Source organism: Ricinus communis, chromosome 4 (genome assembly GCF_019578655.1).
Source record: "Ricinus communis isolate WT05 ecotype wild-type chromosome 4, ASM1957865v1, whole genome shotgun sequence".
NCBI classification, from domain to species: Eukaryota; Viridiplantae; Streptophyta; class Magnoliopsida; order Malpighiales; family Euphorbiaceae; genus Ricinus; species Ricinus communis.
Window position 1 is genome coordinate 27,139,698 of NC_063259.1, and position 26,953 is coordinate 27,166,650.

Here is a 26,953-nt window from a genome sequence, read left to right on the forward strand (position 1 = left end):
TGCGATCGCTCGGTTTGGGCAAAGTTTTGGTGTAACAAGTATTTTGCTACTTTGGAATAGAATTTTCGACTTCTTAACTTGTGCACCATTTGATTTGATAGGGTATCACATTCCAAGAATATTTATTAGGAAGAATGCCTTGGCAAATGTACATCCTCCGTATATGTTTCATTAAAAGGACAATCAGGAGAATGTAAGAAAAGAAAGATTAATTTAAATTTGTAGTTTATTTTTATTAAAAAGTTAAATTTGTAGTTATCCTCTTAGTAAATAAGTTTATGTGATTTACCTGTTGCAAAATGAAGTATATTATTATTATTTTATTTATTTGTTAATATAGTACATACATAGTAAAAGAAAGGAAAAGTACTTAATATGAATAAATAAAAAGGCAAAATATATTCTTAAATTTTTGAATTTTATTTAATTGAGTCTTTTTATTTATATTAAAAATTTAATAATTCTGAATTCAAAATATAAAAATATAATAAAATAAATAAAATTTTTGTAAGATATATATAAAAAGTTCTCAATAAAACTAAAACTAAAAATGTAAAATCTAATAAAATAAATTAAAAATTCAAAAGTTTAACAAAATAAAATAAAAAGTTTCAAAAATTCATAACAAATTTTGCCTAAAAATATTACAATAGCACTATCTCACTAAAAACGTCAATCATATCCGTAAATAAATATATATCATATAAGTAATAATTAGTAATATGATAATAGTATATGAATGTTGTTAATTCTACAAATGGAATAAGTCACATACATAAACTAGCTTATTTCTTTTATATATATACTTAAATTTGAAAAAAATAGATAAATCAAAAGTTTGACTTTATAACTTTGACCAAGTAAGAATTTATCAATCACGGAAAAATAGTGGGCAACAAAAACAAAACCAAATTCAGAAGGGTGTAACATTTGTTAATTTTCAAAGTTGAATATAAAGCTTAGAGTAATTAACTTAAACAAAATTATGATAAGAAATAGAGTTTATAATTAAAAAAATATAGAAACAAATCAGAATACGATTTAATTGATATATTCACTATAAGATTTAGAGTATGTAAGTAATATTTATTCTATATTGCACAGATCTAGGATAATGAATAATTTTTTTTCAATAAGGTAAAATCGTACTACTATATAATGAATTGAATTTCATGTGAGCATATGTTATAGAATGATAATTTATTAAAATTAAAGTATATAAGAAAATATTAATGAATAATTAAATTTTATTAATATATAATTATTTTATAGTTTTTTATAGGTTTGTGATTCGATTCTTATATTAAATATTGACATGAAAAAAAAACGTATTCATTGGCAAAAGTCTGGCGAGACACAGCAGAGCTGGAAAATAATTAAAATCTTTGTTTTAGGACCGAATGAAAGAATCTCCGAAAGACATGCCCACCTAAAGTAGGCCACGGAGCCCCACCTGATTGGCCGCTCTCCTCTTACTTTCCTTTCCCTCGAGAAAACGAATATCCGAATATTTTCCAAACCGTATATGGTCTCTCTCTCTCTCTCTCTCTCTCTCTGCCTTGCCCGCTTCCTTTCCGTTTCCAACAATTTCACAACTCCCATTGCGTGTGGGTCCCATCACTTGCGTTACTATTGTACCCCTTTTCTCCTATTTATACCTTTCAAGTTCACTTCCCTTGCGGTTTGAAACACAAACCAATCTCTCCTCTCCACTTTCAGGTACCCCTCTAAAAATCTCCCTTTCTTAGAGAAAAAAGAAAAGGAAAAAAATCGAACGGAAGCTTCTCTTTTACATTCACTCTCAATCAAAACATGGTGAGGGATAGTAGTGAATCGAAGAGAAGCACTCTGAAGTTTCTTTGTAGTTACGGCGGTAAGATTGTTCCTCGTTCCATTGACGGAAGTCTCCGTTACGTTGGTGGTCTGACCAGAGTTCTTGCTGTCGATCGCTCTATTTCCTTTGCAGGTTTGTTAATCAGTTTTTTTCCATTGATTGATTGCTTGCTTGCTAATTTGATTTCATTTAGAGAGGCTGAATTGGTGATTTTTCGTTTGATTACAGAGTTGATGGTTAAGCTTGGAGAATTTTGCGGATACTCCGTGGAATTGAGGTGTCAGCTACCTAACGGAGATTTGGAGACGTTGATTTCAATAAAATCAGAAGAAGAATTGCGTTTTCTTATTGAAGAATATAATCGGAATTGTCGTGGTTCTAAAATTAGAGCGGTTCTTACTCCTCCAAAGTCGCTCAAGACAATCTCTCCTCCTCCATCAACTCCTTCAAGCGTTGATCTATCCCCAACTAAATCAAAACCAATCACTTACGGACTGCCGATTGGATATCCTATCAGTGTTTATAAAGACACTGGCAGAATGCGTTACAATTCATATTTTGGACAAGGAAACCCTAGATTGGGGTGTTGTGACTCTTGCTGCTACAGAAACTGGCATTGACGCGAAAGTATTCCCAAAATAGTTATTTAGCTTTATACAAATTCAGAACATAGATGATGACGATAAAAAAAAAAAATATTTACTCAAGAGAGTTAAGTTTTGGTTTGTGATTGGATTGTAAATTTGAGAAACAGAAAAATTTATTGACTGCCTGAGATCCTATGAGATGGTTTTTTATTCCAGCCGTTAAGTTTTGCCGTTACTAGCAGCCGTTGATACAAAAGCAGGTGTAATATTGCATTAGGCGGGGTATTATTCTATACAGGACGAGTGTAGCGTGTCAACCTTTGACAGAATACACAGTTGCACACTTGCAGCGTTTCTATCCAAGAAAATTCTTTTCATGGTCAGCTCACAGGTGCGTGGAATCTTTTATTAATTTTGTCGTTGGCTATTCTTTGTTGATTTTTATATTTTTCTAAATGTATTTATTTCTTGATTTGCAGGCGTGAAGAATCTCAATTGAACTGCTTGAAGGAATAGATTTATTAGCAACAAGAAACACATCCTTGAACTTTGTTGAATTTGGACTGATAATATTGGAATCATTGCCATAACCACTTTAAACATTTTCAATATTCCATAACGTTTGGGAAATATTAATAACGCTTCAAAGATCTCTGCTCAAAGATTATAGAAGAGGAAGTCAATAACAGTTTACTGAATATAAAAGGAAAAGAAACAAACAGGAAAGTGATAATTAAAGCATGAACAAGGTTCCCTCTTTAGAGAAAGAAATACCCTTTGAAATCCACGAAGAACATCAGAGGAAACATTTCCTAGAAGGAGAACAGGAATCAACCACTCTTCCTATTCCCAAATACGGTTTGAAATCCATGAAGAACATCACCGAGGAAACATTTACTAGAAGGAAAACAGGAAGTCATCACTCCTTCTATTCCCAAGATGGGATTAGAAATCAGTTTTTCTACTAATTTTCCCCCTGGCACTATACTACGGATTTCAGCTGTTCAGAAGCATGCTCTCTTGACCATTCTACCTTGCCAGCCTCCCTCAAAATCCAGTGGAATATCCAATAAAAGTGGACAGCAAGGATTAACAATAATCTTCTGCACCATGTGGCAATTCCCACGTCCATTCTTCAACCAAAAAACCCAACCATTTCTACCATTTAAGATGTTGAAGAGGACATCTGATGCCCTTCGTTATCAGTCCTTTGCCTATGGATCCAAAGGAACTTTTTCATGTCGACTGAAACATGCAGAAAAGCCACTTGTCATAACCAGAAAATATATATATAGAGAGAAACTTATACTTGTCTTACCAAATATAGAGACATTAACCATGAAGAGCCACTATATAATTGAAACAGCCACAAGGAAAAAGAAAATAGAAAAGATAAAAAAACCAGAGAAAGCTTTATGATTATTCTTTCTTAAAACAGAGGTTTTAATTTCAGAGCTGTTGTGAGTGCATAGTAGATGATCATGCAGAAACTAGTATGTGCCGACAACACTGAAAATGAAAAATCGCGGTTGCTGCTGTAAAGTTCTTAGATACAAATATTGTACACTCACTTACAATTACAACGTGAACTTATGCAGGAAAGAAGATGACATTATCAGCCGAGACAAATGGAGAAGACTATCATCATCATCATCATATGCTGCAACTTTGAACAAGTGCTTGAGACTAATTAACTAACTAAAAGAAAATCTGGGAATTTTCTGCAAGAATGAACAAGCAACATACGGAAAATAAGAAATTATATACAAAGTTGCACTCTTGCAAAAACACCAAACTAAATTCTAACATATTTGAAGTAAACGTTCAGTATAGGAGTCTCCCGCAGAGAAAGTAGCTTGATAACCAGGTCAAAAGCATAAAATATCTTGTGCCCATATATTCTGCGCGTTGACAAATATAGCATATAAGGAAGATTTTGGACCTGCAAGTTTATTTCTTTTCCATAATAACCGAGCGGATGAGATTGGAAGCACAAATCTCAAGCTTTTCCAGAAAAGGGGCCTTGTTTGTAATAGTTTGATGCCTTTCAACGAACCAGAAGCTCTTGTGATATTAAATTACAAATTCGCATTATCATTTGTCAATAAATATTTTTACAACAAAACTTATGTTTTTTGACTTTTGTCTCTAAATTTACGTATTTTCTTATTTAAAAGGAAATAGTAACTCTACTTCAAAACATCTTCTAATTATAAAATATTATATTCAAAATATACTTACTAAAAATATTTAGTTTATAGTATATTTAACAGATCCACGATCCTGCGCAAAATATCATCTAGTATGAATTTAAAATGCATCAAAGACTTCATCTTTGAAATAAATTGCAGTATCTATACAGTCTTAATTGTCTCTGGATATTGAACATCTTTGATACACTAAATTGCTAGGAACAAAAGACACTGAAATCTAGAAAAGACATAACAGAATGAAACTCCTGGGTATAGACAGGAGTTTATGGTGTAAGCAGACAATGAGCAATGTTGCTTTTCCAGCAATGAAAGATTGGATGTTAGCATAAAAACTAAGTAAATTATAGTCATATGCAAACTAACCAAGTAAGTTGCTGTCGTATGCAAACATAATATGAAAAACAAAATCTTCTCCCTTTCTTTGGAAATGAGTCACAAGGACAATTTGGCATTTAAAACTTTCCAAACTAAACACAGACTATCGGCAACAATCTTCAGCCAGTTTCTTGCTCAAATTCTTCGCCTTCAGATTCCTCGGCATTATCAGCATCATCGTCATCAGCATCATTATCATAGTCTTCTTTATCATTATCAACGCTAGTTTTCCCAATCACTGGGAGGTTGCTATTGGTCTTTCTGATCTCATTGCACTGCCAACACATTATACATGTCAATCCCAACAAATTGAATAATCTCAAAGGCACAAAGGCACAAATGCAGACCACAATCCCAATCATATGCATGAACAGAAAGGTCCATAATGACTCCTATTAACAAAAGCTCAATTCAATTTTGTTTATACCCAATATTTGAAGCTACCCATATCAAGAAGTATAATCCAGATTCACTTAGTTGTGCATCTGCAAATAAATTGTCAATTTCTTCGATGGAGGGCTTAACACATATACAAATACGTTTTGTTAGGAATACATCACAATGCAGTCTTTGTTGAATCTTTTTTGGACTACCAGGTTTCAACACTAAGCCCTAAAGTTTCTCTATAATTTCACAAAATTATGGAACCCAATTTCTAACGCAGGAGATAATTTTGTCTTCTTTTTCTTTTCTTTTTCGATCCAGGAAGCATATAACTTATGAATGGATTTAAGACTAAAAACTTCCATCAACAGCAAAATAATCTGTTATAATGCTGAAAGTGTGGGGATAATTCATACCTTCTCTTCGTAATCGGATTCCTCCATAGCGAGGAGGAGCTCTTCACTATGGGGTTGAGGCCACTGTGAAGGCAACAAATACGACGTCGGAATCGTCTTCGTCGACCATGGATACTGGGTCATAAACGCCGGAAACTGCAACATTTGTCTGTGCTTTTTTTAGCCTTTTTTCAAACTTGCTCACCCTCTAACACTAAAGAGTCTCGCTAATACTCTCTTTTATGGCAATTCTTCTGTCGTGTAGTTTTGTACAACCGCTAATCTTCAAATGGGCTTCCGTAGTAAACGAGAGTGGGCTTAAATGGGCTCGTAGCTTGTTAATTGAAATTAGACCTGATATGGGTCTTGGTACAAGTTTAGCCCGACTAATTTTTAAAAATTATAAAAATATTCATGTCTTTTGACTTTTTATTAAAAAATATGGTATAAATCTTTTTTTATTTTTACTGTATGAAAATATTAGAAATGTGAACTTTTATTATTTTTTAAAATATAGTATTAGTTATTTTTTTATCATTTTTTGATAAAACAATAAAAAAATAAAAAAATAATTGAAAACAATCCAAAGACAATCATAAGGTATTTTAAAAAAAAAAGTTAAACAAACAGTATTTTAAAAGAAAATTTATATAATAAAAATGATATTTTTTATTAATTTTTAAATATTTTTAAAAAAATTTCTTAATTTTTTGTTAGGAGAATAATAGTAAGGAACGGATAGGCCGCCAACATGTCAGGTACTTTTAGATATTTTATTTTAATAAAATAAGTTTAAGATAATTTAATTTAAGCTGTCTTTGTGCTTAATTTTACTACTCATAATGAATTACTTTTACATCCTTAAGCGTCTGATGTCTGATAAAATTAATATTTTATTATATTTTTAATTTTATTATATAATATATATTTGATATTTTTATTTTATTAATAATATTCTAATTTTGTTAATTTTATAATTTAATTAATATTTATACATTAGACAAATCCATTAATAAGCAATTATTTTTAGTATGTAAATTTATTTAAATTTTAGTAGGTAGAATAACCAATTAATATTCATAAATATTCTTAAGATGAATTAAAGTATAAATATAATTTTGTTAAAATATTAGGTGTTATTCCTAATTTGATGGATTACTTTACAAGCTAAAGGTGGAGCCAGCCCTTAAAACTATGACCCTAAGGTCATTTGGGCTTTTTATGTTCTTTTTGGTTCAATAAACTTTTTCAATGTTCTTTCAGAATTACGTAAGATGGAATAAATCTGGAAAAATATTACACTGAGCAGCCCTCGTACAAGTATACAGCCCTTACCAAGGCATTTGACACGTGAAAGATAGTCTGAAGCCTCGAACGTTAAACAAAACCGTAAATAGCTGACAAAATCATCTTCAAGAAGCAAAGGAGAAAAGGACCCTAAACAACCGCCTTCTCTTCCCTTCCCTCTTTCTCCCATATACTTGTTTACGTTCTTTTGCCATATTTATTCTATTCCATGTCGTGTCATTTTTCTCTCTTATCCACGTCTCTTTTAATGGCTTCATCCTCACTTGTTCTTCTTCCAGAACAAGGACACCGAGAATGTTTCCTTTCTTTTCCTAAAACCCATAAGCTCGCTTGTCTTCTTTGTAAACAAGCTATATTCTTTTGAAACTCTGTAAAACCATGAGGCTTTACGTGTACGTACTGCAGGCAAAAGAATTGCCTGTAAAGGACTCGTTTGTGACACTCCAGATAGGAAAACACAATTCCAAGACTAGAGTTCTGAAAGACAGTGCAAACCCAGTCTGGAACGAGGAGTTTGTTTTCAGAGTACATGATACTGATGTGGACTTAGTTGTGTCTGTGTTTAACTATAATCATGATCATCGTGGCTCCGGAGATTTGCTGGGGCGGGTTCGAATTCCGGTTTGTTCTATTTCTGCTGAGAATAATCATAGCTTGCCACCTACTTGGTTCTCTCTTGAAAAGCCCCTTACTGGCAAATTTATCAATATGGATAATGGTTAGTATCTCTTCTGCCGCCTTTCTTTTCAGAAAAAAGATTTATTTTTTAACAGCATTTTCTACTGAATTAAAATTCAAATTTGTGTTAGTGTTTTGATTTAAAAATTGTTTGGTTTTGCGTGCTCGATCCTTTATACAATGCATAATGGAGTGAAAACTGACAAGTGACAACTAGAAAGAGAAAAAAAAAAGAATGAAAATTTTCATTTGATCACAAGAATGATCTTAGTGTTTGGTAGATAAGTGTAATTTTGAGGGCTCATTTCCCTTCCGTGTTCTGGTAAATAATGGTTGTTAGGACTTTATTACGACAGTTCTCTGTTGGAAATTGTAAATAATTGAGAGTTTTTTCATGTAAGGGGCACAATATGAGTCTGTTCTCTGTATGATCTCAGGTGAAACTCATTTTGTTTTTATTCCTACGCAATTAATTAGTTTGTTCTGAACACAGTTGTTTTTTGAACTGATTAAATTTCTGTGCTGCATAAGCGGAATTGTCTGATTCATTTACTCCGAATTTCGAACTTCTAAGGGGACGCACTATTTTAATCACCTATGGCTGTATATCTTGTAAGTGTAGGATTTTTATTACTTCAAGTTTTGACAATTATGATTGCTTCTCCACATAAATGTCAATGGTTGGAGATAATTTGCCATAATTTGGTCGATATTCAGTTTCTATTGTCACCCAAACAACTCCCCAGATTTGGTTCAGCTGGCCCACACAGTTATATTTCCTCTTGGATATCTGCTTCATTCGTTGATGTAAGTTGCACACAGCCTACATGGTGGTGCCTACTTGTAGAATTATCAATTTAGGCATCACTCATACATGAAAACTAGATCATGTCACATTTGCTATGCATGCAGGGAAAATTCTTCTTACTCTTTCACTGCACGGAAAAGGCCACGACTTTGCTACCAACCATTTTATTAATGCTAATGCAAATCCTACGGATGAGGGACATAAAGAATATGAAGGGCCATATGTATCTTCTGGGGGTATGTGTTGCTCCAAAGCTCCATTGCTTAAGCTGACAGATGGGAAGAAGCTAATGAAGACTATTGCAAGCCGTCTGGAGAGGGTGTTCAATAAGAATGAGGAAGCCCTAAGAGTTGATAGTTCATCTGAATCAGCCAGTGCATCGTCTGATTATGAGGATTGTCCTGAGGAACCTCCATCCAGCTGTAGCTTCGAAGAAGCTATGGAGATCATGAATTCAAATGGAAATGAAGAAGAAGAAGAAGAAATGCCAGAAAACCTCCATGGAGGCATTCTTCTTGATCAGATTTATGCGGTGCCCTCATGTGATCTCAATAAGTTTCTATTTGCGCCGGATTCACAGTTTAGGAAGGACATAGCAGAAATGCAGGGTACAACAGATGTAGAAGAGGGGCCTTGGACTTGGAAATCAGTTAATATGTCTCATCTAACACGAATTGTTACCTACACAAAAGCTGCAACCAAATTAGTCAAGGCTGTTAAAGCCACTGAGGAGCAGACCTATATAAGAGCAGATGGACGGCAATTTGCTGTCTTCGTAAATGTTAGCACACCAGATGTTCCATATGGAAGGACATTCCATATTGAGTTGCTTTACAAGATAGTGCCTGGACCACAAGTACCTTCAGGAGAAGAATCATCCCGCCTCATAATATCATGGGGCATTAACTTCCATCAAAATACTATGTTGAAAGGTATGATTGAAGGAGGAGCAAGGCAGGGACTGAAGGAGAGTTTTGATCAATTTGCTAATTTGTTGGCTAAAAATTTTAAGATTCTGGATTCCACAGACTTATCAAAGAAGGATCATGTGCTGACAACTTTGGAAGCAGAACATGAGTCGGACTGGGAAATGGCATCTGAATATTTTCTGAATTTTACTGTTGTTTCTACTGTTTTCATGACTTTTTATGTCGTCCTACATATTCTATTATGTGAACCAAGTAAAGTCCAGGGTTTGGAAATTAATGGACTTGACTTGCCAGACAGCTTTGGACAACTATTCACTTGTGCAATTTTAGTCACTCAATTGGAGCGTGTTTATAACATGGTGTCACACTTCATACAAGCTAGGTTGCAAAGAGGTAAACATCTCTTTCTAGTTTGCTTACATCTTGTTAATAAGATAAAATCTTAGGTCTCAAAATTCCTACTGTGCTACTATCCAACCCAGTTCTCATTTGCATCACCTTATCAACAGGAAGTGATCATGGCATTAAAGCCCACGGTAATGGGTGGGTTCTTACTGTGGCGTTAATTGAGGGGATCAATTTAGCATCCTTGGACTCAACAGGGCTTTCAGATCCCTATGTAGTGTTCACCTGCAATGGGAAAACAAGAACAAGCTCTGTTAAGCTCCAAAGTAGCAATCCTCAATGGAATGGTAAGTCCTTTATCTTGTGGGATTCTTTGCTTCATATTTTCTGCAACTATAAGTGTTAAAATATTTTGAAGAAATATTGCAGACATACTTGAGTTTGATGCAATGGAAGAACCACCTTCAGTTCTAGATGTGGAAGTTTTTGACTTCGATGGTCCGTTTGACCAGGCCACGTCACTTGGGCATACTGAGATCAATTTTTTGAAGCACACATCTACTGAACTGGCAGACATGTGGATCTCCCTTGAGGGAAAGCTTGCTCAGTCTTCTCAATCAAAGTTACACTTGAGAATCTATTTAGACAACAGCAAAGGTGTTGAAATGATTAAGGAGTATTTAACAAAAGTGGAAAAGGAAGTTGGGACAAAGGTAAAAATCCTGTTATTTGATCCATGTCTGGTTCAGCTCGTTTATCTAGACTAGTGGTTTTTCATCCCTCTTTTCTTCCTTCCTGTATTGCACAGGATGCATGTCACGATTCCAACACTAAATTCTGTATATCTTTCCCCTTCAAAGTTTCTACTACAATGTGTTTAGCTCATCCAATTTGTGGCTCTGTGGCAGTTGAATTTACGATCACCTCATAGGAATTCAACATTCCAGAAACTGTTTGGCTTGCCACCAGAAGAATTTCTTATAAGCGACTTTACCTGCTACTTGAAGAGGAAGATGCCTTTGCAGGTACTAGTTATAGCTTCCATGTCAAGACCTATGCTTCTAGAAAGGAACTAATTGTTTTGATAACCAGAAAACTGAGTTAGTGCATAAAGTGATTTTTTTAAGAACACATTCGTTCCCAGTTTGGCATGGAGAGAATGAATCCAATGTTGAATAGAATGAGGTTATTTACATGCTAGGATAAGCTCCTCTGAAAGACTCTTCCAGGTTGCCGCTGATATGTATTTTAAATGCAGGGCAGGCTTTTCCTATCTTCTAGAATTGTTGGGTTTTATGCCAATTTGTTTGGACATAAAACGAAATTTTTCTTTCTTTGGGAGGATATTGAAGACATCCATGTGCTTCCCCCATCTCTGTCTTCCGTTGGTATCCCAACTCTTGTCATAGTCTTACGGAAGGGTAGAGGTCTTGATGCAAGGCATGGGGCGAAGACTCTAGATGAAGAAGGCAGGCTCCGGTACCACTTCCAGTCATTTGTGTCATTCAATACAGCCAGCAGGTATCATGATATAAAATATTTCTGTTTAGCACCCTTGATTCTAGAAGATCATTTAAGCTGAGGTGATGCATCTGCTCCTACAACAGGACAATTATGGCCTTGTGGAGAACAAGAATGCTGACCCCTGAGCAGAAAGCACTAATTGCAGAGGAGCAGCAGCAAGATCAAGAAGAAAGTCCCGTCATGCTTGAAGACTCTGGACCGCTTCTGGTTGCTGAAGAGGCAAAGATGTCCAGGGTTTACTCTGCTGAACTGCCCATTAGTGTAAGTAATCAATTTTCTTCTCATCTTCACCTCCATTTTATTTATAAGAATTTAGTAATATGCCAGTGGAGCCTTTTTGTCTCAGAACAACTTCTAATAGCTAGAATAAAGCATGCAAAGCAGACAAAGGTTATGGCTTTTGGCATCATTTATTTGCAACTTGAACTATGAGGGCTAAATGCTGTAACATTGTAGTGAGCCAGCAACTTGGGGCTCCTCAAGCATAGAGATCCGTCTAAGGACTATAACTTTCATTTTTAGGCTTTATAATGTCAATCATGCATATGTGCATATCTGTCAGAATTGGGCACTGGACGCTACCACCTGGTTTTACTGGAACCCTCTTCGACAGTCCTCCTGTCCAGAAGCAGAGGGCATGGTTTCTAGGGGCCTCAGAATTTGAGTGATGGTTTTAGGAGGGTTTCTGTTTGATGCCTCTACCATGTAAAGATTAGATGTATAATCTGCTGAGCTGCTTGTATAGCTGCTGACCACTGTTGATGACGCAGATAAAATCACTCATGGAAATATTTGGTGGAGGAAAGATGGAGCATAAGATTATGGAAAAATCTGGATGTCTTAATTATGCAACTACCGCATGGGAATCAGTGAAATCTGGAGTTTTTGAACGACATGTCTCTTACAAATTCAACCGCCATGTTTCAATCTTTGGAGGGGAAGTCAGCTGCACACAACAAAAATCTCCCATTGAGAACGATGGAGGATGGATTGTAAATGAGGTCATGGTGCTTCAAAGTGTTCCATTCGGGGATCACTTCCGCGTACGTGAAATAAAATTTCAGGAACTTCTGTTGTTCTCCATGTAATGTAAGGTATGTATTTGATGCTAATTGTGTATTGATGCAGGTTAATGTCAGGTACCGGATTGAGCAGTCTAGCCTTGCTCATAGTGCATGCAGGTGTGATGTTTATGTCGGGACAACCTGGTTGAAAAGCACCAAGTTCCAGCAGAGGATCACTAGGAACATAACCGAGAAATTCACACACAGAATGAACAAGATATTTGAATTGCTGGAGAGAGAAGTGCTGTTCACAATTCAACATGGCAGTATCATTTGATAGGATATTTGCAGAAAATGCGAAAGTGAGAGAGGCCAGGAGCTGTTTATGATTTCTAAATCTGGTTCCATCCCTTGTTTCTGTGGAAGAACAACAGCAAATTTGGGTTTACACACGAATTGTTTTCCCGCATTAATTAGAGACAGAGATTCGAAAAATTTCCAATTGCAACTTGTTTATTGTTGTATATTTTTACATGGACTGGCAGTTGTCCGTCATCAGACAATATCTACTATTCTACTGGCGTCATTTATTTCTTGGAAAGGCAAGTTTAAGCGGATAGGGCTCACGACAAATTGTTACTAATTATGTAAATGCTATGATAGATGTGGAGTTCATCCCGTAATAAGTTTATCATTACAGATTTATGATATAATTTTGTTTTTTCTTTTTGAAGAAATGATATAATGTTTTTTCGTTCCAAGTAAATATGAAAAGAAAAAACATTAATTTTGATTCGATAATGTAAAGCTTATGATATGATGTTGTTTAATAATTGCGCAAATAAGGATGAATACAGTTGCAGATATTTGTTTCGGGACGTGAGTAACTGTAATTTGACCAAATCGCCCGCTAGGAACGTTATCCACCGATTTCATCGTCCATCCCATAACATTCGTCATTTTTCCCTTGCTCCATGCCATAGCTGCACAGTGCATAAGCAGCACAAAGACTGCAACTAACATAACGCCATCCCTTTTTCTTTCTCTTCAACCCCTAACTTCAGTTCCCAAACCAAAACGAACAAAAAAAAACACAATCAATCCGTAACCTCAAAGAAAATGGAGCCAAACCCGAAATCCTTCCCAATCCTCTCCTACGTCATGGCCCGGCTACCCTCATTTGGACCCAAATCCTCTTCCTCCGAGACCTCCTTCGACATCGAACAGCCACCGCCACCCCGCGCGCCCTCCGATCCCTCTGCCAGCCAAACACCAATCACCTCCCAGCTACCGCACTTAACCGACCCGAAACTCCTGGCATCAATGACCCGCGCTATATCCGACGTTTCACAAACAAGATCCGTACTCCAAACCCTAGGACCCCGTCCAGACCATGAAACAGTCGACAACGCTAGAATCAAACTGGCAGAAATCGAATCTGACCTATCCAAACAGCTTGAAGAGATAGTGCTCTCTCCGCGACCTGCAGAGGTGGAGAGGCTTGAGTGGAGATCGCATTTGGCGGATAAGGAACAAGAATGTAGAAAATCCGCCGAGAAAGAGAAGAATTTGTGTAAAATGGTATTGCAACTGGATGAAATGCACGCCGAATATGATAGGATGTTGAAGGATGCTGAGAAAAGGTTGGTTCAGATTTATGAGAGAGCCGAAAGAGGAGAAGATGAAGATAATCATAAAGATAATGAAGAAGTGAATGAAGAGGTTGTTGGAATAATGAAAGAAGCCAGTGGGAGGGTTTTGGAGAGAGTTGATTTGTCGAACCGGAGATTGAGGTTTTTGCCTGAGGCTTTCTGCAGGATCTCTGGATTGAAAGTTCTTGATTTGTCTAATAATCAGCTTGAGGTTTGTAAATACCTGCCTCTTTTTTAGTATGTTTTAAACAGGTAGAAGAAGTTTATGGTTTTATATGCAAGTCTGTTCGCAATATAATGTGAACCAGCAATAAGCTTGAAAGATATGAATTAATGGGCTTGAGAATTGACTAAATAGAATCCAATTGAACTGAGTTCTTATATTCTTAGACTTCCAAACACTATGAGCATGTATATAATTATAAGGTATTTTAGAGTGTATGTCTGTAAGAACTTTCTATACTTCTGACTGTAGAATTCTGTTATCATGTTGTTCAATTGCATAATTGATCATAACCACAGTGGCAGTTAGAAACTCTCTCTCCATTAATTGACTCTTATAGCCAACTATCCCACTTCTACTAGAACTATTTTCATTTTGTAGGGAGAGATGGTATGATATGTACATGGGATGGTGGTGGTTGTGATTTATAAACAGTAACACTCGGCAGAACCGACTTATTGCAATGTGATGGTCTATTTAAAACAAACAAACATGTAGTTTCTACTTGTTATGATGCAGGATTGAAATATCTTTTTATCGTATTAACTTGCATGTTTTTCTCCTTATATTCGATAATCTATGCGACGAGAACAGGTCATTCCTGACTCAATAGCTGGGTTGGAAAATCTTGATGAGCTAAATCTTGCTTCAAATCTTCTGGAGGCATTGCCAGATTCCATTGGTTTGCTAGTTAACTTGAAAGTTCTAAATGTCTCCAGCAATAAGCTCGAGTCCTTGCCTGACTCCATTTCTCATTGCCGGTAAGCATAATTCACTGCAAAGCCATTGTATGATCGGGTATCAATAGTATTTACTACATGTATCCAATTGTTTAGATTGTTGTTGGAGTTGGATGTGAGCTTCAACCGTCTTACATATTTGCCGACTAATATTGGGTATGAGCTGGTGAATGTTAAGAGGCTATCGATCCAATTGAACAAGATTCGTTCTCTTCCCACTTCTATTGGAGAGATGAGATCTCTGCAGCACTTGGATGCTCACTTTAATGAGCTTCAGGGCCTTCCACTTTCATTTGGTAGACTGATAAATCTTGAGATCCTTAAGTTGAGCAGTAATTTCAGTGACCTGAAAGAACTCCCTGACACTTTGGGTGATTTGACAAATCTCAAGGAACTTGATCTCAGCAATAATCAGATTGAGACTTTACCTGATTCATTTGGTCGGCTGGATAATTTGACCAAGTTGAACTTGGACCAAAATCCTCTCATACTTCCACCACCCGAAGTTGTAAAAGAAGGGGTTGAAGCTGTCAAAATTTTTATGGCTAAAAGGTGGCTTGACATATTGGTGGAGGAAGAAAGGAAGAGCATGGTTGAAGTACAAGAACAAGCACAGAGTGGGTGGTTGACACGGAGCACATCCTGGTTGAAGAGTTATGCTGCAAATGTTACTGAGAATGTTTCAGAATATCTAAGTCCAAGATCAAGATCTCCTAGGGACTCTTATCTCAATCAGCAGCTATGACATCCCGGCGTGATGATAATTTGGTCGGACCCTCCTTTTCATGGCACATAATCATGATAAAAGAACGCAGGGATGGATTTATTCTGCTTTTCTTTTTCTTTTGCAGTCATTTTAAATTCTTATGCTGCAATAATTCCAGTTAATAAGAGATAGAAATCTGGCAACCTTTGTTTTGCTTCCATTTCTATTCCCGGAAATGCAAGTTTTGATCTAAAATATATGGGGCACGGCATTCTGCTGTTATTATTTTTGTTTTCTTCTTTTTTTTTTTCCACAATTTTTGTTTTACTTATGAAAATGTCAAAACATTTTATGATTTGCAATCTTAGTTAACTTGTGTAGTAAATCGACGTTTGGAAGGTTTTGAAAGCATTTTCCCTGACAACTTTTGAGAAATTCTACACTCGTGCTAAATGATTCGACTTCTTTTGCAAATTTTATGGATATCCTTGGTTGTGCTACATGATGAATATCATATTGGTATGAGGAAATTTGGTGAAAAGTCCGAGAACCATTACAAACTCTTGCTGCTAGTGGGGCAGTTTTTATGGGTAAAGCAAAAGGGTCGAGCCATGTCACTTTTGAGGGAGATGCAAAGAATATCATTAAAGCAGCGTCAGGTGCTATCATTCCCTCTCAACCTCAAGTTTAGTTCAAAGTTTCAATCGTTTTTCTTATTTTTTTTTGTTCCTACAAGATGTAATTGGATAGCCATAAATTGGCTAGAAAAGCCTCTTTTAATGAGCATATCTCAAATATTGAAGCTCAAAGTAAAGTGGCTGGATGGGACTGACCCTGTCTGTGTAATTGACAGTTCAGTTTGAGAAAGAACTTTTTCTATATCTTTGGAAAAAGAACAAAATTATTGGTCAAAAAGTCAACGTAGAAGCTGTACGTCACTTGCGTGCATTGAATATATACATAAGATTTTAGGATCTTGTCAAAAGATTTGGGATGTAAAATCTAGTTTGAAATCCAAAGGTTTAATATTTGCACAAGCTCATGCAGATATCCAGTTAAACAAACCTTATTTTTATCACTGTTATAATAAGATGGCAACCATTAATTAGGCATATGTCTTAGAACTTGTCAATTGGGGTGAAGAATGTTCTAGTTAAGAACCATCGATTTACTTCTTTTTCATTCCCTTGAAGCATTTCGGGCATTAAATCAAACTTTGAGTCCGATGCAACATTTTCTTGTTTCAACCATCACAGGCAATCTAAACAATAATGAATGCAAATTCGAAGCCCTCCCCACCATTGCTTAACATATCCAAAACAACAATTGAATTAAAATCTTTATGCTTTTCTACTTCTTTTATCTTATATATATATATTCAGGTTAGTTAAAAATTTCTAAAAGCATAATACCAAGTTGCAGCATGGCATAGTTGCTTTACTTTTCAGATGATAAACTTGCAGACCATTATTATCTTCCAATTCTACAACCGATCCAGCTGTTTTGAAAAGCACTGGTTCTTACATCAAATCAATTCAAATATCGACTGCAGAATTTACCAATCAATGTCCACACGTGACATTATGACCTCTGTATTTCATTGGAATACTACACACATGTGATGCATATGTTTATATTAATTTAATTGTAAGATCTGGAAATAATTAGTCATTCATATATTGCCTAGTGCCTCGCAGTGCAATAAATATGAGTTGGTCAGAGATAATCTACTATATATGTTCCTAAGTCAGACACTCAACAATATCACTTGAGGGATTTCTGAGAAAACCTCTCACTCCTTCAACATGAATGACCAAGACATTTCTAGTTCTTTAATGCAGTCCCCTCTGATCGCAACTCATGAAAACATTGTTGAATATGACGCAAATCAGGGCAGGAAATGTTATCTAGAAGCAGAGACAATCACAGAACTGAAGAGGCAAATGAGCTTGGCGGGGCCTCTAATCGCTGTTAGTTTCTTTCAGTATAGTTTACAGATGATATCGGTGATGTTCGTTGGCCATCTTGGTGAGCTTTCTCTTGCAAGTGCTTCAATGGCCACTTCCTTTGCTGGAGTTACCGGTTTCAGTTTCCTGGTAAGGTTAAGAACTTTCCTCTATACACCTGCATGTAAGATTTCAGTAATATTTCATATTCTTGATACAAATCATATATACTGCCACTGGTAAGTAATATACTGCCTTGAGAAATAAGCGAACTTCATCCTGCAAACCAAATACCTACTCAGTATATACGAAACCAAGTATTTACTTTTTTCCTAGAGAAGAACGAAAGAAAAAGAATGGTTATCGTTATGAAATACGTTTACTGCACCAACATCAACGTCACCTTTCTTTGATAATAATAATAATAATAAGCATTTTATATTTTGTAATTTATTGATTTTAATTTTATATGGTTTTATATTATTTTTATTCTTTGTAAATTTAATAAATTAATATTTAATAATATTTTAAACTACCAACTATATTAACTATAAAACAGTAATCTGTATGAAAGTTAACTACCTTTGATGATACAAGTAAAGAAATGTAGAGTGATGAAAAAACTAATTAACCACGGAATGCAACCATTGTGTAGTATTATATTTGTAGCACCCTCACTAGTGCACACAATCGTTGATACCTGACTTAGAATCAAGTAATACGGTTAATAAATTCATTTATTCAAAATAAATAGAAAATTTCAGTTTGGTTATACTTTAAATAAATAATTGATCGATACATATTATTATATTAAAGTATGCAATAAATATCTAATTTTTAGTATAAATACTCATATGATATATTATTTATTCATTACAGTGTATGTACCAAATTTAAGTAAATCTCACCAAAACATAACAATTGACATAAGGTGTAGATTATTCTTAACTTCTTTTTTTTCTTTTGTCCTCTAAATCAATTCAATCCTTCGGTCATTGTCAGTACAGCAGGGAATGGGAAGTGCACTTGAAACATTCAGTGGACAAGCCTATGGAGCACGACAATATCATATGCTTGGTGTACATACGCAGAGAGCTATGCTTGTTCTTGCACTAATGAGCATTCCTATATCATTTTTTTGGCTTTATTCAGGACATATTTTCTTGATATTTGGACAAGACCCGGAAATTTCAATGCTTGCAGAGATTTATGCCCTGTGGTTGATCCCTAGCATTCTTCCTTATGGTCTGCTCCAATGCCAAGTCAGATTCTTACAAGCCCAAAACATAGTACTCCCTTTATTGATCGGTGCAGGAATTACTAGTTTGATGCATATTCCTGTATGCTGGACATTAATCTTAAAACTCGGGTTTGGTAATAAAGGGGCTGCCCTGTCTATAGCCATCTCTTATTGGATCAACGTGTTTATTTTGGCAATTTATATTAAGCTGTCTCCTACATGTGAGAAGACTTGGACAGGTTTCTCCAAGGAGGGCAAGGAAAATCTTCTTGATTTCGTTAAGTTAGGAATACCTTCAGCTCTTATGATCTGGTGAGCTCACATAATTATACACTTGAAACTTGTTACCTTGCTCAATTCATTTTGTTTTGATAATATTACATGGAGGAAGTCTAATTGTTTATGTGGCTTTGCATTAGTGTGGAGTTCTGGTCATACGAGTCACTGGTACTAATGTCAGGTCTTCTTCCCAATCCGAAGCTAGAAACTTCGATGATGTCAATCAGGTTTGGATTCCTAGCTGCACTGAACCTACTTCTTGGCTGAAACTAAAAAAGAACAGATAAATATTACTAACATCTATAATATCATATATGCAGCCTTAACACAAGTTCATTGGTATTCAGAATTCCCGTCGGTTTAGGCAGTGCTATAAGGTAAACAATCTTATTACCAAATTTTCAACAACCCAAGCATTATCTCGAGAACTTTTAATAATATGTTTCTTGCTCCATCTCCCTTGCTCCAATTAAATTAAAAAAGCACGAGAGTCTCAAATGAATTAGGCGCCGGAAAACCTCAATCTGCACGCCTAGCAGTGCAGATAGTAATCTGCTTGGCAGTAATAGAGAGTGTCCTTTTAAGCTTAATTGCAGTTGCAGTCCGAGACATATGGGGTTACCTGTACACGAACGAATTGGAAATCGTCAGGTACTTAGCATCTATAATGCCAATACTTGCGATATCCAATTTTATGGACGGAATCCAGGGCGTCCTCTCAGGTTCACACTACTATTTCCCAGATTTTTTTCCTGTTAGTTTCTTCATGCATTTATGCGTATCACAATAAGGACGAAGCAAGTCTTACTGCTATTTTGTTTGATACTATATCCTTAATTTATATCATTTGTTTTTCTTTAATACAAAATATAGGAATAGCAAGAGGGTGCGGCTGGCAAGACATTGGAGCATATGTAAATTTAGGAGCTTATTACCTTGTCGGCATTCCTTGTGCTTTAATCCTGACTTTTATCTTCCAATTTGGAGGAAAGGTATGATAAATTTCACCTTTAATAGAAGCTTGTATTGCTGGTCTTGGCTAAACTCGTTGCTTTATTATTGCAGGGACTTTGGATGGGAATCATTTCTGGGAGTTCTCTACAAGCACTTTTACTTTTAGTCATTACCATGCGCACAAATTGGGAAAGACAAGTAAGAAAACAACAACAAATTCTTAATTATATGCTATCGATAAGCCCTATTGCAACTACTGATTAGTTATCAGCTTTTTCTTTCCACAGGCAAAAAGGGCCAGGGATGGAGTGAATGCTTCCAGCATGCCCAAAGATATTGGGGTTACAACTACTTTATTAGATAACTCTTGTTAAATAGAATTATTTCCGCTTGTTATTTCTGACAAGTGATATTGGTGAGTTAGTTATTAGCTGAATTAGTGTTGATTGAAATCAAAATAGACTTCACAGGTAAAAGACATTATTCAATTAGTCGATTCACTGTAGTGAGTCATTGATATTTTAGTAGCTACAAGACATAAGGTCGGTTTCAACGTTAAGATAGTAAGATGGTATATACATTACATGCTGCAAAATGGTGAGTAATACACTGAAAACAGAAGTTTCAAGAAAATAAAGAGGTGTAAGAGTGTAACTGTTTTCTCCTTTGTCAGATTGTTAGACATTTTCTGATTCTATAATCTGAGTTTCAATTATTATTTGCAATCTGATGGTTAAGTTTATGGAATAGATTAACATTTTGGAATTGGAGGTGTTCAAAGCAATATTTTGCCATCAAAACGTATAAGATTTTTTCCTAAATGAACAGATTGATTTTGTTTCGTCACTTGTGATAACTAGAAAGTTGGACAAAATCTAAGAAAATCTACACTCGTTCGATCAAAAGTCAAAATGTCGATGGCAATATAGCACCATTTCTTAATTTTATAATATAGACTTTAGAATTTCAGAATCTCTTCTTATATTTAATATTTTTATAAATAAGTATATTTTTAAAAAATATCTATATTTTTATCACTTAATACCAATAATGATTTTGGATATACAGCTGCATTAAAACTCTTGAGATAGTGTTTTACTATTCCAAAAGTTCTATCCATTAGATATATATATATATCAAAATATATATTACTTTTCAAAAGAATTTTTGTTTTAAATAAAAATTTATATTATCTGATAAAAAAACAATGGCTTCACTCTACTTGATTCCTAATAAGAATATACAACTGATTTAGTATTGAACAAGCTGCTGATACCATAAGTTATATATATATATATATAATCCTGGTGGTGTATATTTCCATATTCGAAGAGATGATTGATTAGCTCGGTTATATATACATGTATATTATTTTAATTAGCAATAATGTGATATATAAATATAAAAAGTTGGTCAAGAAACTATTCAGATATACAGCTGAAGTCAGAGACTCAACAATCTCACATCTGAGAAATATCCTGAAAACACCCACGAATACTGATCAAGCAGACATGTCGAAAGCAGATGTAGAAAAACACAGGCATGCTTAGTTGCTTTTAGTTTTAAAGTCATTGGCCATGTTTGATGTCAATCTTTGATTTAGCTTTCTCTTGCAAGTGCTTCATTTGCTACCTGGTAACTCCAGGCTTCATTGCTGTTTCTTTCTAAATGCTTCTTCTTTCACTTAATTAATATTATTGCACGCCTCTCATATATAACTTTTTTGCTTTTCTTCAAAAGAAAATCCAAAAGCTTTTCTTCTGAATTGTGAAGCAAAATCTGACAATTGTATGTATAATGGAGAATAGGTGGAAATTAAAGAAACAGTAGAAACCATATAATAATAAAATAAAATTTGTCATCTGAGTTAAATGTTTCTATTGATAAGATAAGCATACAGAGATGCCAATTTAACTATAAGAATGGAAATAATTATCATACAAAAGTGATTTTCTTTTTGGAGACACTAAAGTGTTATTAACAATGAAATATTGTTTTCACTTTCTTGACTGTAATAGAATAAGCTTTCCTGCTATCATTCAACTTTCGTATAGAATTATGTTTGACATTTTCACATCACCAAAGCTTTACAGAGGTTGTCCTGGTGGCTTTTCTTTTCTGAGCTTCTTTTTGACTGAAAAAACAAAGTTGAAAAGACTTCAATGGAACTGAAGAGAACAATAACTAGAACATCAATTAGACATACAAATTTTAAGAAGTACTGGACTTAGATTTATCCAAAATTACCAGAATCCATCATTCATGTCCAAAATCACATGATCACGGACTCCATTAAGGCAGTTGGGTTTTTGGTTATGCCCGCCATTCCAATGAGTAATAGATGACATGAACACAGCAGATGATTTTCTTCCTCACAAGAATTACTTTAACATTGATTTTGAAGTATCCAAGTACTCATTGTTCGAAAAAACAAAAAGGTTAAAGATGTTTAATTGCGACTCTGATAGAAAATTAAACATTAGATATATGATCTACGCTGACGGTGTTGGCATAGACGATGAATTCGAAAAAATTAAAATTTCAAAAGACAGAATGAAGGTTGGAATCTTATTTGAGTTTGTTTAAGGGTTCATTTTGTAAAAATGAATTAGAATGACAATAATTCTTTTATTAGGGAGAGAATTAAATGAAATTGTCCCTAAACTTCAAATTTCAAACAAGAAAATACAATTATTTAAAAACCATATTTGAAAGAATAAATTACGTAATAATCCTAAACTAAAAATGGAAATATTCGAAAAGGACAATTCAGTTGGAAAAGAGAAAAAGTGGCTAACTAAAATTTTCCTTTTTTTCTCCGATGCCAACTTATCATTAATAATTTTTCAGAAAAGGCACCCACTATTTTTCTTTAGAAGAAAGTAGAAATATATCAAGTCTTACATCATCAGAGACCAAACTTCCTCTAACCAAACAAATTCGTCGTCACAATTTGAAAACATAATGGTAAGCTACCCTATTAGAATGTGTGTGAAACCTGCTATTTTAACCCCTTATGGAGAAATGACTCAAATATTTTACCTTTTCGATCTCACATGTCTAATCTCATTTGGTAGTCCCTGCACTATTTTTTTTCTAGGATCATTTATGGATAGCTTTATTGCACTAATTTGAACTTTTATGAAAATATATAACTTTGATATTAATATGTATATTAGTTTGGGCATTGGAGCAATATACGCATATCTCAATCTGTGATAATTTTTTATTATTATTTAGTAATCCAAATAATCGAGCATGCCGGGCAGATTTTCCCAATAATAAAGTAAAAAAAAAAATAGAAATTGGCAAAGATTACTACACGACAATAAATTACAGTTCCAAGGGAACTTTTTAAAAGTGTTGTCACGCATACAACGAATGAACTAATAAGAGGCTAATTCCTTAAATTACATTACATGCGCACACATCGTCAGAATTAAAGGAACCCACCAGAGAGATTCTGAGATGGACCGACAGCAATGCACCAGCAAAACTTGCCTTCATGCCTCCTTAATTCAGAACTCTAACAATGTTGACCATGATGTGAATTCTTGGAATGAGAAATACTATGGAAAAGCAGAGATTATCACAGAGCTGAAGAAGCAAATGAGGTTAGCAGGACCTCTAGTCATTGTCAGCTTCTTACAGTACAGTCTTCAGATGATATCAGTTATGTTTGTCGGCCGTCTCGGCGTGCTCTCTCTCTCTAGCGCTTCAATGGCTACTTCATTTGCTGGAGTTACTGGCTTTGGTTTTATGGTAATTATTAATAAGTATCGATCCCTTTTTAATTCCTACCTTCTTCATTTCGCTATTTTGCTTTTGCACATTTTCTAATGGCATTTCAAAAACTCTGCTTTGATTTGATTCCGAAATATCTCTGATAATGGAGCATTTTCATGGGAAATGAGAAGTAGGGGACAAGGGCGAGCCGTTTAACGCTCTTAAATTGCTTTCTTTATATACCACTATTATGCGGTATGCCCAAACAGGCGAAGTCTAAACTTTTTATAGGGCTCGACTCGAGTATTTAATTTTGAGGAAATTCATATCGCACAGTTGAGGCATTTTATGAGTTAACATAATATAGATCACATTTATTTGGTATTATGTAACTGTAATTCCCTTAATAATATAATCATTGACTCATAAAATGGACATGTTTATGTTATGATCTGTGACTAGCTGGGAATGGGAGCTGCATTGGAGACGTTATGCGGGCAAGCCTACGGAGCAAAACAGTATCATATGCTTGGAGTACACATGCAAAGAGCTATGCTAGTTCTTGCACTTGTAAACATCCCGATATCATTGCTCTGGTCTTGCACAGAGCCGATTTTCAGATTCCTGAAGCAAGACCCACAAATTTCCATGTTCGCGGGTATATATGCGCGATGCCTGATTCCTGCCATTATTCCTTACGGATTTCTTCAATGTCAGCTTAGATTCCTGCAAACCCAAAACAACGTTTTGCCATTGGTTTTAAGCACTGGCATTACAAGTTTAGTCCATGTTGTTGTATGTTGGACATTGGTGTTTGGATTCGGATTTGGTAATGAAGGTGCTGCGCTGTCTATTTCAATCTCTTACTGGACAAATGTGCTCATTTTGGCTATCTATATTAAGTTTTCTCCTTCATGCCAAGAGACTTGGACAGGTTTCTCTATGCAAGGAACCAAAAATCTGTTTAGTTTTCTCAAGTTAGGCATACCTTCAGCTCTAATGGTTTGGTGAGTTCGATTCTTCCTAAACTTACCAGTTTTACCTTTCTTTTCTTTTTCCAATTTATATTATTCAAAAGAAATCTGATACTCTCTGAGGAAATTTTTTCAGCTTCGAGTTCTGCTCGTACGAATTTTTAGTTATTATGTCAGGTCTGCTCCCAAATCCAAAGCTAGAATTGTCAATGATGTCCATCAGGTTAGAACACATTCTAACATCATTGAGAAAAAAGCACATGATATGTGACAATTGAATATTCAAGATATGATTTCTTTTAGCTGAGTAACTTTAATTAAGAATCTTGAGCAGATTGATTTCCATTTCCATTTATCTAATTCAGTGACAATCCTGCAGCCTGAACACAAGTTCTGTTGTATTTAGAATTCCCTTTGGACTTGGCAGTGCAGTGAGGTAAGTACAAATCAGAACATATTAACAGTACCCAATTAGCGAATTGTTCTGATAAGTGGTTGTTTCTTTCTTTCCGTTGAGTAAAGCACAAGAGTCTCAAACGAATTAGGTGCTGGCAGACCTTATACAGCACAATTGGCAGTGCAAGTCGTCATATTCTTAGCAGTTATAGAAGGCGTAGCACTCAGCTTAATTCTAGTCGCAGTGAGGGACGTCTGGGGCCTTTTGTACACCAGTGAAAAGGAAGTTGTGAGATATTTGGCGTCTGTAATTCCAGTGCTTGCCACATCCAATTTCATGGATGGAATGCAGGCTGTACTATCAGGTTGAACTCTGTGGCGTGACCATTTGCAGTTCCATTCGTAGACGAATGTTAATATAAATATTTCGGGAAATGCAGGTACTGCTAGAGGTTGCGGTTGGCAAAAAATTGGAGTATATGTAAATTTAGGAGCTTATTACCTCGTAGGTCTTCCTTCTGCTGTAGTAATGAGTTTTGTGTTCCACCTTGGAGGAAAGGTACGCTTCGTCATCTAAGACAAGGCCTGTAATTCGACTTCTTGAGGTTGATTTTGCTTTATGATTGTTGTAGGGGCTCTGGATGGGAATAATATGTGGTAGTTTCCTACAAGCACTTTTGCTTTTAGCCATTGCCATGAACACAGAATGGGAGCTGGAAGTACATAAAGAATTTCTTACCCTTCAATTTTTTAAGTACGTAGTTTATAGGTCTATGTACGACTCCGAGATTTTCTTCTAATACTCTTTCTTCTTTGATGTATTTCTCTCAGGCAAAGAAGGCCAGGGATAGAATATATGCTTCCAGCATTCTGATAGATACATCTGCAGAAGAAGTTTGGCTCTAGACATTATCAAATTTGGGTAACTAAAGGTTACAGTAAATTCTCAATGCCCGCATGTATTACAAAAAAGCCACTGCACATGATGCGATACAAGTGATATTTGCATTCAATTGGAAACAAATACTAAAATATGCAAGTCTAGCTAAGATATTTATTGCGTCTCTGCTTGAGACAAATAGTAGTATCCATTTTAAAGTTAATAAAGTAATATATATATTATATAGCCTTTTATAAGAAGATTGCAATTTTTAATTGCTACATAAACTAAATGGCTAATGCACAATGTAATTAGAAAAAAAAGGATGACTGACAGGCATGGTTTTCTTTTCTTTTTCTTTTTTTGGAGGAAGGAAAACCCACCACATAACTTAGTTGATTAAAGCAGGAGCATAAGTGGAGACAAGAGGTCCTAAGATTGATTCTCCATTCCGACAAAACAATTAATATAATATAATATAATGACATCAATTATTTATTTCTATACAATTTTTCATTAGTATATTATTATTTTGAAAACTATAAGCATACTTCAATGCAACTATGGGCAAAAATAGTTTACACATTGCACGATGAGTACTAAAATCCTTCTACGGATAAGGAAAACAAACAACATAGAATGGATTAAATTGACATCTGTAACATGAAATTACTGATTCTGAAACTATCCAAATTCACTCTCTTGAACAAAAGGTCCCAATACAAAGTTTATTTAGCCACACACCCATCCACCAACCGACTTTACACAAAACATTTAATATAATCGACCAATGTGTACCAACTTCCCATGTGCATCCACATGCTTTCCAATTCCCATCTCTCGAAGAATTACT

At 35.1% G+C, this 26,953-nt stretch overlaps 6 protein-coding genes across 11 annotated transcripts; 5 read left to right on the plus strand and 1 right to left on the minus strand.

The window, feature by feature from the left end:
• Positions 1-1,664: 1,664 nt before the first annotated feature.
• On the plus strand, positions 1,665-2,636 carry LOC8278294. Its single transcript, XM_002511282.4, has 2 exons — positions 1,665-1,966; positions 2,063-2,636. Exons 1-2 carry the CDS (start codon positions 1,813-1,815, stop codon positions 2,452-2,454), a joined length of 546 nt encoding a protein of 181 aa, XP_002511328.1. The 5' UTR covers positions 1,665-1,812; the 3' UTR covers positions 2,455-2,636.
• Positions 2,637-4,726: 2,090 nt separating this feature from the next.
• Positions 4,727-6,026, minus strand: LOC8278292. Its single transcript, XM_002511280.4, has 2 exons — positions 5,810-6,026; positions 4,727-5,284 (listed from the first exon to the last, which is right to left on the minus strand). The coding sequence occupies exons 1-2, from the start codon at positions 5,951-5,953 to the stop codon at positions 5,129-5,131; spliced, it is 300 nt and encodes a 99-aa protein (XP_002511326.1). The 5' UTR covers positions 5,954-6,026; the 3' UTR covers positions 4,727-5,128.
• A 1,141-nt stretch (positions 6,027-7,167) lies between these two features.
• On the plus strand, positions 7,168-13,094 carry LOC8278291 (C2 and GRAM domain-containing protein At5g50170). Of its 4 annotated transcripts, none has more exons than XM_048372602.1 (11): positions 7,689-7,814; positions 8,306-8,386; positions 8,492-8,581; positions 8,687-9,904; positions 10,021-10,203; positions 10,286-10,569; positions 10,765-10,881; positions 11,115-11,377; positions 11,464-11,641; positions 12,151-12,423; positions 12,509-13,094. In XM_048372602.1, exons 4-11 carry the CDS (start codon positions 8,821-8,823, stop codon positions 12,719-12,721), a joined length of 2,595 nt encoding a protein of 864 aa, XP_048228559.1. In that variant the 5' UTR covers positions 7,689-7,814; positions 8,306-8,386; positions 8,492-8,581; positions 8,687-8,820; the 3' UTR covers positions 12,722-13,094. The 4 variants fall into 4 exon arrangements, with proteins under 4 accessions (XP_002511325.2, XP_048228559.1, XP_015580176.2 ...); XM_015724690.3 differs by having other exon boundaries at positions 8,521-8,581; XM_048372601.1 differs by having other exon boundaries at positions 8,306-8,581.
• Positions 13,095-13,244: 150 nt separating this feature from the next.
• On the plus strand, positions 13,245-16,000 carry LOC8278290 (plant intracellular Ras-group-related LRR protein 9). Its single transcript, XM_002511278.4, has 3 exons — positions 13,245-14,247; positions 14,854-15,020; positions 15,096-16,000. The coding sequence occupies exons 1-3, from the start codon at positions 13,504-13,506 to the stop codon at positions 15,742-15,744; spliced, it is 1,560 nt and encodes a 519-aa protein (XP_002511324.2). The 5' UTR covers positions 13,245-13,503; the 3' UTR covers positions 15,745-16,000.
• A 1,414-nt stretch (positions 16,001-17,414) lies between these two features.
• LOC8278289 (protein DETOXIFICATION 16) lies at positions 17,415-20,836 on the plus strand. Of its 2 annotated transcripts, none has more exons than XM_025158191.2 (8): positions 17,415-17,801; positions 18,659-19,203; positions 19,311-19,397; positions 19,491-19,547; positions 19,654-19,892; positions 20,044-20,162; positions 20,236-20,322; positions 20,396-20,836. In XM_025158191.2, the coding sequence occupies exons 1-8, from the start codon at positions 17,511-17,513 to the stop codon at positions 20,486-20,488; spliced, it is 1,518 nt and encodes a 505-aa protein (XP_025013959.2). In that variant the 5' UTR covers positions 17,415-17,510; the 3' UTR covers positions 20,489-20,836. The 2 variants fall into 2 exon arrangements, with proteins under 2 accessions (XP_025013959.2, XP_002511323.2); XM_002511277.4 differs by having other exon boundaries at positions 17,416-17,801; positions 20,412-20,836.
• A 2,571-nt stretch (positions 20,837-23,407) lies between these two features.
• Positions 23,408-26,357, plus strand: LOC8278288 (protein DETOXIFICATION 16). Of its 2 annotated transcripts, none has more exons than XM_048372492.1 (8): positions 23,408-23,886; positions 24,313-24,857; positions 24,961-25,047; positions 25,204-25,260; positions 25,347-25,585; positions 25,661-25,779; positions 25,853-25,974; positions 26,052-26,357. In XM_048372492.1, the coding sequence occupies exons 1-8, from the start codon at positions 23,593-23,595 to the stop codon at positions 26,092-26,094; spliced, it is 1,506 nt and encodes a 501-aa protein (XP_048228449.1). In that variant the 5' UTR covers positions 23,408-23,592; the 3' UTR covers positions 26,095-26,357. The 2 variants fall into 2 exon arrangements, with proteins under 2 accessions (XP_048228449.1, XP_048228450.1); XM_048372493.1 differs by having other exon boundaries at positions 23,416-23,886; positions 25,853-25,939.
• The last annotated feature ends 596 nt before the right edge of the window (positions 26,358-26,953 follow it).

What these genes read in the sequence shown, in the direction of transcription:
- LOC8278292 (XM_002511280.4), bottom strand. Translation starts at nt 5,953, where the DNA reads ATGTTGCAGTTTCCGGCGTTTATGACCCAGTATCCATGGTCGACGAAG. An exon ending in AATCCGATTACGAAGAGAAG is followed by an intron (nt 5,285 to 5,809) that starts GTATGAATTATC and finishes ATGTGTTGGCAG; the next exon opens with TGCAATGAGATCAGAAAGAC.
- LOC8278291 (XM_002511279.4), top strand. Translation starts at nt 7,475, where the DNA reads ATGAGGCTTTACGTGTACGTACTGCAGGCAAAAGAATTGCCTGTAAAG. An exon ending in ATTTATCAATATGGATAATG is followed by an intron (nt 7,815 to 8,686) that starts GTTAGTATCTCT and finishes CTATGCATGCAG; the next exon opens with GGAAAATTCTTCTTACTCTT. An exon ending in CATTCGGGGATCACTTCCGC is followed by an intron (nt 12,424 to 12,508) that starts GTACGTGAAATA and finishes GTATTGATGCAG; the next exon opens with GTTAATGTCAGGTACCGGAT.
- LOC8278288 (XM_048372492.1), top strand. Translation starts at nt 23,593, where the DNA reads ATGGACCGACAGCAATGCACCAGCAAAACTTGCCTTCATGCCTCCTTA. An exon ending in TTACTGGCTTTGGTTTTATG is followed by an intron (nt 23,887 to 24,312) that starts GTAATTATTAAT and finishes ATCTGTGACTAG; the next exon opens with CTGGGAATGGGAGCTGCATT. An exon ending in TGTTCCACCTTGGAGGAAAG is followed by an intron (nt 25,780 to 25,852) that starts GTACGCTTCGTC and finishes TGATTGTTGTAG; the next exon opens with GGGCTCTGGATGGGAATAAT.
- LOC8278289 (XM_025158191.2), top strand. Translation starts at nt 17,511, where the DNA reads ATGAATGACCAAGACATTTCTAGTTCTTTAATGCAGTCCCCTCTGATC. An exon ending in GGTTTAGGCAGTGCTATAAG is followed by an intron (nt 19,548 to 19,653) that starts GTAAACAATCTT and finishes AAATTAAAAAAG; the next exon opens with CACGAGAGTCTCAAATGAAT. An exon ending in AATCCAGGGCGTCCTCTCAG is followed by an intron (nt 19,893 to 20,043) that starts GTTCACACTACT and finishes TACAAAATATAG; the next exon opens with GAATAGCAAGAGGGTGCGGC.
- LOC8278294 (XM_002511282.4), top strand. Translation starts at nt 1,813, where the DNA reads ATGGTGAGGGATAGTAGTGAATCGAAGAGAAGCACTCTGAAGTTTCTT. An exon ending in TCGCTCTATTTCCTTTGCAG is followed by an intron (nt 1,967 to 2,062) that starts GTTTGTTAATCA and finishes GTTTGATTACAG; the next exon opens with AGTTGATGGTTAAGCTTGGA.
- LOC8278290 (XM_002511278.4), top strand. Translation starts at nt 13,504, where the DNA reads ATGGAGCCAAACCCGAAATCCTTCCCAATCCTCTCCTACGTCATGGCC. An exon ending in TGTCTAATAATCAGCTTGAG is followed by an intron (nt 14,248 to 14,853) that starts GTTTGTAAATAC and finishes CGACGAGAACAG; the next exon opens with GTCATTCCTGACTCAATAGC. An exon ending in GACTCCATTTCTCATTGCCG is followed by an intron (nt 15,021 to 15,095) that starts GTAAGCATAATT and finishes CCAATTGTTTAG; the next exon opens with ATTGTTGTTGGAGTTGGATG.